Source organism: Loxodonta africana, chromosome 7, assembly GCF_030014295.1.
Source record: "Loxodonta africana isolate mLoxAfr1 chromosome 7, mLoxAfr1.hap2, whole genome shotgun sequence".
Taxonomy (NCBI): domain Eukaryota; kingdom Metazoa; phylum Chordata; class Mammalia; order Proboscidea; family Elephantidae; genus Loxodonta; species Loxodonta africana.
The window spans coordinates 34,673,108-34,681,894 of record NC_087348.1 but is presented as its reverse complement, the minus strand read 5'-3'; the positions used below and the strand labels follow the sequence as shown (position 1 = coordinate 34,681,894).

General features: G+C 44.2%; 1 protein-coding gene across 1 annotated transcript; it reads left to right on the top strand.

Moving 5' to 3' along the window:
• Positions 1-2,748: 2,748 nt before the first annotated feature.
• On the top strand, positions 2,749-4,804 carry LOC100659826 (olfactory receptor 4S1-like). Its single transcript, XM_023550608.2, has one exon. It carries the CDS (start codon positions 3,676-3,678, stop codon positions 4,600-4,602), a length of 927 nt encoding a protein of 308 aa, XP_023406376.2. The 5' UTR covers positions 2,749-3,675; the 3' UTR covers positions 4,603-4,804.
• The last annotated feature ends 3,983 nt before the right edge of the window (positions 4,805-8,787 follow it).

Genomic DNA, 8,787 nt, shown 5'->3' with positions numbered 1-8,787 from the left:
TGGTCTTTTCTTTCTTTCCTGTCTTTTCAGTGACCTCTTGCTTTGTTCGTGGATGATGTCCTTGATGTCATTCCACAACTCATCTGGTCTTCGGTCACTAGTGTTCGATGCATCAAATCTATTCCTCAGATGGTCTCTGAATTCAGGTGAGATTTATTCAAGGTCATATTTTGGCTCTCGTGGACTTGCTCTGATTTTCTTCAGTTTCAGCTTCAACTTGTGTATGAGCAATTGATGGTCTGTCCCACAGTCGGCCCCTGGCCTTGTTCAGACTGATGATATTGAGCTTTTCCATCATCTCTTTCCACAGATGTAGTCAATTTGATTTCTGGTCCTACAAGGAAGATCAGTTAATATGACTATTATTCAAATTCATGCACCAATCACTAGGGCCAAAGATGAAGAAATAGAAGATTTTTATCAGCTGCTGAAGTCTGAAATTGATCGAACATGCCATCAAGATGCATTGATAATTACTGGCGATTGGAATGCGAAAGTTGGAAACAAAGCAGAAAGATCAGTAGTTGGAAAATATGGCCTTGGTGATAGAAACAATGCTGGAGATCGAATGATAGAATTTTGCAAGACCAACGACTTCTTCGTTGCAAATACCTTCTTTCACCAACATAAACAGCGACTATACACATGGACCTCTCTAGATGGAACACACAGAAATGAAATCAAATACTACATTATATAGCATATAATGTGTTCTATGATTTTTTTGCCAACTGTACACACCCTCTAGTGCTATTTTCCTAAATGTGCTTTGTGAGTTACATGTGTGGGTGTATTATTTATGTGAGTGCATTATTTGTTCATTCATTCACTTATTCATTTTTCAACAGGCTTTCATTGATTTCTTGGGTTGTCTTTGGCCCACTTGAGTTCTGTCATTACATGTTCCAGGGTAAACACTTGCAATATTGTTGCTGTTAGGTGCCATCGAGTCTGTTCCAACTCCATGTACAACAGAAGAAAACACTGCCTGGTGCTGTGCCATCCTCACGATCTTTGTTTTGCTTGAGCCCATTGTTGCAGCCAGTCTGTCAGTCTATCTTGTTGAGATTGAGAATCTTCCTCTTTTTCATTGGCCCTCTACGTTACCAAGCATGATGTCCTTCTCCAGAGACTGGTCTCTCCTGATAACATGTCCAAAGTATGTGTGATAAAATCTCAGCATCCTTGCTTCAAAGGAACATTCTGGCTGTACTTCTTCCAAGATTTGTTTGTTCTTCTGGCAGTCCATGTTATAGTTAATATTCTTCACCAACACCATAATTCGAAGGCATCAATTCTCCTTCTGTCTTCCTTATTCATTGTCCAGCTTTCGCATGCATATGAGGTGATTGAAAACACCACAGCTTTGATCAGTAGTGCATTAATCATCAAAGTGATACATTTCCTTTTTAACCCTTTAAAGAGGTCTTTTGCAGCAGACTTCCCCAATTCAAAGTTCTGTATGATTTCTTGACTGCTGCTTCCATGGATGTTGATTTTGGATCAAGGAAAATGAAATTATTGACAATTTCATCTTTTCTCCATTTATCGTTAGGTTGCTTATTGGTCCATTTGTGAGGATTTTTGTTTTCCTTATTCTGAGGAGTATTCCATACTGAAGGCTTTGGTATTTGATCTTCATCAGTAAGTGCTTCAAGTCCTCTTCACTTTCAACAAGCAAGGTTGTGTCATATGCACATAAAAAAAAAAATTTTTTTTTTTTTTTTTAGCAGGTTGTTAATGAGACTTCGTCCAATTCTGATGTCGCATTCTTCTTCATCCAGTCCAGCTTCTTGGGTTATGTGCTCAGAATACAGATTGGTTAAGTACAGGGAAAGGAACAACACTGACACATTCCTTTCTTGACTTTAAGCCACACAGTATCCTCTTGTTGTGTTCGAATGACCACTTCTTGATCTACGTGCAGGTTCTTCAGAAGCACAATTAAGTGCCCTGGGATTACCATTCTTTGTAGTTTTGTCCATAATTTGTTATGATTCATACAGTTGAATGCCTTTGCATAGTCAATAAAACACAGCTAAATATCTTTCTGGTATTCTTTGCTTTCAGCTAAGATCTCTCTGATATCAACAATGATATCCCTTGTTCCACGTCCTCTTCTGAATCCAGCTTGAATGTCTGGCAGTTCCCTGTTGACGTACTGCTGCAACCACTTTTGAAAGATCTTCAGCCAAATTTTACTTGTGTGTGGTATTAATGATATTGTTTGATAATTTCTGCATTTGTTTGGATCACCTTTCTTTGGAATGGTCACAAATATTGATCTCTTCCAGTCAGTTGGCTAGGTAGCTGTCTTCCAAATTTCTTGGCATAGACGAGTGAGCACCTTCAGCCCAGCATCTGTTAGTTGAAACATCTCAATTGTTATTCTGTCAATTCCTAGAGCCTTGTTTTTTTTGCCAGTGCCTTCAGTGAAGCTTGTACTTCTTCCTGCAGTACCATTGGTTCTTGATCATATGTTACCTCCTGAAATGGTCAAACATCAACCATTTCTTTTTGGTACAGTGACTTTGTGTCACTGTTTTGATGTTGTGACTTGATTTGATGTTTCCTGCTTCATTTAATTTTTCTGGGTAGAATCCTTCAATAATCCAAATTGAAGTTTGCATTTTTTCTTCAGTTCTTTCAGCTTGAGGGAGTTAGCTAATAGATATCCAGGGGAAGAATATTCCAGGTGGAAGGAACAACCAGTGCAATGATCACAAGGTGGCAGCATGTCTCATGTGTTTGAAGACCATGAAGGAAGCCAGCATGCTAGGAAATGAAGGAACAAGGGGGAGAGTGGGAGGAGACGAAGATAGACTATGCGGACCTGATCTTGTAGGGTCTTGTGGGTCATGGTAAAGATATTGGCTTTCACTGTGATGGGATGGGGAGTCATTGTAGGGCTTAGAGGGAGCACTCTGGCCACTTTCAGAACAATAGACTAGTGGTGTGATATGTATTATTGAACAATTATGGATACCAGTTAGGAAGAAAATAAGAGATGATTGTGGCTCAGGTGAGGGTAGTTCTTGTAGAGGTTGTGAGAAGTAGTTAGATTCTGGTTACATGGTGAATATAAAGATAAAAGGATTTCTTAATGGATTAGGTATGAGATGTGAGAGAAAGAAGATTCTAGGATGGCTCCAACATTTCTAGGCTGAGAAACCAGATCAGTGTTTCACGAATGGAGATAGAAGGTTTGCAAAAAGATATATTTTTTCTGAGAAAAGATGAGTTGAGGTTTAGACATTTTGAGGTAGACAGAGCTGGTATTTACTCATTCATTTTTTCCACAAACAATTTCTGAATGTTTGCTATGTTACAAATACGGAACTAGTCATTACTATACAACAGAAGTCAGGGGTCTTGCCTTCAAGCAACTCCCAGCCTAGTAGAGAGAGTAGAAACGTAAAGAAGAATTTTAGAACAATTTCATAAGTACCATCATAACAGTGTGTACCAGATGCAATGGAAACACAGAAGGTACAGACATGTTGGGATAGTGAGGTCCTCAAAAGTTTTTGATTGATCTGAGTTCAGTTAGTATATAGAATAGCTGGGATCTGAGTATGTTATTCTGACTCTCTGAACTTGGGAAACTTTCTTATACCATATAATTTGTGTTCTTGCAGAGCCAATCACTTCCTTGGTGCTTGAGGCAGAGATTCCATGGACACTAAGAACAACGTGACTGAGTTTGTTTTATTTGGCCTTTTCCAGAGCAGGGAGATGCAGCATGCCAGCTTCATTGTCTTCTCCCTCTTTCATGTGCTCACTGTCCTAGGGAACCTTCTGGTCATTATAACCATCAATGCCAGCAATACCCTGAATGCTCCCATGTATTTCTTCCTCAGCCACCTGTCTTTTGTTGACATGTGCTACCCATTTGTTACTATACCCAAGATGATTGCAGACACTTTCATGGAGCACAAGACCATCTCCTTCAATGGCTGCATGAACCAGCTCTTTTCTGCCCACTTCTTTGGTTGCACTGAGATCTTCCTTCTCATAGCCATGGCCTATGACCGCTATGTGGCCATTTGTAGGCCCCTGCACTACACAATCATCATGAATCGGCAGAAGTGTAGTCCATTGGTAGGAGCCTCTTGGGGGGTTAGTTTCTTGCATTCCATCCTGCAGACCCTCCTCACTGTCCAGCTGCCCTTCTGTGGGCCCAATGAAATTGATAACTTCTTCTGTGATGTTCATCCCCTGCTGAAGCTTGCCTGTGCAGACACTTATATGGTGGGGCTCGTTGTGGTGGCCAACAGTGGCATGATCTCTTTAGTCAGCTTCCTCATTCTCATCATTTCCTATGTGGTCATCTTACTGAACCTGAGAAGCCGGTCATCCGAGAGCAGACACAAGGCTCTGTCTACATGTGGCTCACACATCATCACTGTCCTTTTGGTTCTTGTGCCCCCCATGATCGTGTACATTCGTCCTTCCACCACCCTGGCTGCTGACAAATTTATCATCCTTTTCAACATTGCAATACCACCCATGTTGAACCCCGTTATTTACACGCTGAGAAATAATGAGGTAAAAAATGCCATGAGGAAACTGTTTAGGGTCAAAGAATACTCAGGGAAGTAGTGACAGTCCAGGGAATCTCCATCCATCCCCAAAATGGTGAATTCCCATTTTGTTGCATCTAACACAGGCTTCATATCTCCAGTTTGATGCATGTAATGAAAACTGGTAGAAATCTATTGGTTCCATTGGTGCAATTCAGAATCTCGGGGTACTACTGAGAGATGCCTGATCTTCCTGTTGGGTGAATGGATGGAAGGATGGATGGATGGATGGATGGGTGGATGGGTGGACGGGTGGGTGGGTGGACGGGTGGATGGGTAGACGGGTGGATGAGTGGACGGGTGGATGGGTGGATGGGTGGATGGATACTGTCCAGGTAGATATGTAAGCCAGTATCACTTCTGCCTCCTGAAATCCATCCCCATGTGGAAATGATAGATAAAATGCAGATGGAAGAATGTCAGGCTTCTGCTTTCCTGTAAAAAGCATTCTCATTCCCTGAACCCCCACTGGAAAGTTTAGCATTTCTAAAGAAAAGGAGACGGCCTCTTTGCTTTGACTCATCTGACTGGATTGAAAATGGCAACTCCCAGAGACCAGTAAGTGAACCATCAGTTCCTGGTCACCCAGAGCAAAATTCTGACCCTTTCCCCAAACCCAGTAGCCACAACTCCAGGCCTTCTCCTCCTCCTTGAAAAAAATTTTCTACCAGTTTCTCTCCTCCACCAGTCATGCGGGTGAGGAAAAACTGTTGACGAGTGACCATCTTCAGGGCTGGTCTGCCCTTGGAAACCAACCATCAGCACCCCACATCCACTCATGGGATTCTGAGGCCAGAAAAGGCAAGATACACGCCGAAGTTCACATTCAAAGTGGGGCTTAGCTTCTATCTCTGCCCTTCGTGTTGACCTACTTCCCCATGGGTGGCATTTCTACAATGTGAAATCAGGTCCCATCTGGACTGAACCCACTGAATCACAGGCTCTAGGGTTTGTGTTTGTTAGTCCTGCCTCGGTGGGGCCCAGGAGGGGCTTGGTAGCTGAGATCGGGTGCATGAGAGATGGGGCAGCCCTGATAGATGAGAGATAGATACCTACCTCTCACAGTATCCACATGATAGGCTCCCTTTCTCCGCACAACCCACGTGGTTGCTGCCCTCCAGGAGTCACCATGCAATGGGGAGATAAAACGTCTTCTGGAATCTAGATCTTCTTTTGACAGGAGCTGTGAGGGGGAAAACACAGGCAGGGGTAAGGCCACTCCCCTCAGGTTGCAAGTGTCATTCTCAGGAGGATGGGGCAGAGGGGACACCATCTAGACTCTCAGGCTGTGGAGGTGGAGCTTTCACCAAGAGCATAGGGAGAGACCAAGTCCTAGGAAGCCTCAACAACTGAAGCTGAGGTTATCTGTACAAGATCTCAGTAGGTAAGAAAGTGGAAAAGAGAAGAGAACAGTTTCAAAAGGGGCAGATTTCCCTTCATCTTGACAATCTGGGCATCAGGATCGACTTCCTCACCCCTTCTGTCTCACTGGCCACATTTGTCATTACTTCAGAATATGGCAGGAGCTGCCCAGCGTCCAGGGCTTCACTTGTGCAGATCCTGCTGCTTCTTGGAGTCCACAGCTATGGGATTATCCCCCTTGGAATGGTTCAGATTCAGTGGGAGGAGAAACGTGCATCCGAATGTGGAGAAGATTATTTTTAACTCTGTGATGGTGGTGGTGGTGGTGGTGGGAGGGGTCAAGCAGTAAAATTCAAACAGTAAACTATGTGGCTCCCAACTGAAATGTGGGAAGTTCTGCCCACTCTGCAGTGCCTTGGAAGGAAGTCCTGGTGATCTGCATCTGTATATTAACGCATTGCCATCAAGTCAATTCCAACACTTAGTGACCCCGTATGGCAGAGTAGACCTGCCTCACAGGGTTTCCAAGGCTGTAATCTTTGTGGAAGCAGGCTGCCACATCCTTCTCTCTTAGAACAGCTGGTGGAATCAAACTGTGGGCCTTTCTGTTAGCAGCCAGGTGCTTAACCACTGAGCCACCAGGGCTCCCATTGAAAACTCTGTGGAGGACAGTTCTACTCTGACACACATGGGGTCACCATGAGTAGGAATTGTCTCAACAACAACATGTTTGGGTTTTTTGGTTTTATTGGGCTGTTGGTAATATTAGAAGGTAAAGCCTCCTCAAACCTTAAATATTTGGGTGGGAGGATTATAAGAAATACGCAGAAAATTCCTCCAAAACAACTCAATGATTCACCACAAAATGAACACCTTAAAGGAAATGGAACATTGCAAGCACAAGACCCCGCCGTGTTCCCCCTCCATTCCTCACTCCTCCTCCCTAGTTCAGATTAACGGCAACTAAAAACCCCTTCCCTTCAAGTAGATTCCAACTCATAGAGACCCTATATGACAGAGTAGAACTGCCCATATAGGGTTTCCAAGACTGTAAATCTTTAAGGGAGAAAACTGCCACATGGGAGGAAACTGTCACATGGTTCTTCTGCGCAAGAAAATGGTGGGTTGGAATCTCCAACCTTTTGGTTAGCAGCTGAGAACTTAACCACTGTACCACCAGGGCTCCTTAGACAGGGAAGCAAGGAAGCACAAGTGGAGAAAGACTGATGGCAAGTGGAGATCACCAAGGAACCAAGGAAAGAAAGCTGAAAGAAACAAGGTTTTTGTTCCCAGGGTGGACAGACAAAGTCTTCCCCTATCTGGTGCCCTGATTTCAAAATTATAGTCTCTGAAATGATGAGAAAATAAATTCCTGCTTATTAAATTTGCCCACTTATGCTATTTCTCTTACAGTGGCACTAGACAACTAAGACACCCAACCCTTACAGGGGCCTCCATCCTGGGCCACCCCCTCTCTCACAGCAGGGGCAGTTGTGGCATCTCTGTGGACAGAAGAGCTGGGCCATGGCCATTCTGCTTCCCACGGTCCCCTTTTTGAGCAGAAAAACAGAAGATAGGCTAAGAGAAGGACAGGGAAGGCACAGACAATTTAATGGATTGCCAAGCACAAAAGAGGAACTTAAGACACAGACTATCAGAGCTAGAGTTCTTCTAATCTCACTTCTCCAATTAGCAGAGGAAGATACTGAGGTCCAGAGTAGGCAAATGACTTGCCCAAATCATACAACACCCTGTCTCATGCACCACTATGTGCACCTCATTGAACTTTTGTCTGCCAAGGGTTCACTGGGGTGGGAGAGGAGAAGTTTATTATGTTGATTCGAGTTGGAAGAATTGTCAAATCTCCCCATGAGACGAGGAAAGAAAATTCATTCACCGTATCTATGCTTTACCTTGAGTTGGAAGTAAAGGGGTGAGTATGGCAGTTCTAGTCCTTGTCTTTGAGGAGAACAGCATCTAATTGGAAGACAGACAAGATGCAGGACACTTGTGGCTCCATAGGGGAGGAAGCTGTGATGAGGAAGCACAGGCTGGGCTGGGTGAGGCTCTTGGTCTTCTGAACTGAGAGATGAGTTCACTCAGAGGGGTGGGCAGAGAGGACACCGTCATGACTTTCAGGTAATCGTGAGGGTACAGTTTCTATTGGTGGCCCTGGGGTCCTCTGAAGTCCTGGGCCCTCAGGAATTGTGTCTCTAATCCTACTCACTCTCCCACTGTGCTAGGAATCCTCAGCCAGACACCAAGTCCTCTGGTTGTGTATGTGAGCAACCTCACATCTGGCCCAGCAGGGGTCAGGGTAGAGACCACAGGGGACGCTCTCTCTGTTGTTAGCTGCCATGGAGTCATCTCCCAACTCATGGCAAACCCACACACAATGGAACAAAGCACTACCCAGTCCTGCGCCATCCCCATGATCAGTTGGCATATTAGACCATTGTGATCCATAAGGTTTTCATTGACTGATTTTTGGAAGTATTTTGCCAGACCTTTATTCCTAGTCCATTTTAGCCTGGAAGATCTGCTGAGACAGGTTCAGCATCATAGCAACATTCAAGTTCCCAGTGACAGATGGAGGTGGCTACAGATGAGGTGTATTGGCCAGGAATTGAATCCAGGTCAGAATCTGGTTCCTGGGGATCCCTGGTAGTTGTCTTGGTGCTGATGAAGAGCTGAGTGTTGACTTTGGTAATGTCTACAACTCAGCGAAAGGGAATGATAGCACAGAAAAAGGACCCTAGCCCTAGTGGGCATTGGTGATTCCGTGGTAGAATTCTTGCTTTCTGTGTGTGAGATCTGGGTTCAATTCCTGGCCAATGCAGCT

Excerpts from the sequence above, each read along its gene's own strand:
- LOC100659826 (XM_023550608.2), top strand. The coding sequence starts at position 3,676 with ATGGACACTAAGAACAACGTGACTGAGTTTGTTTTATTTGGCCTTTTC.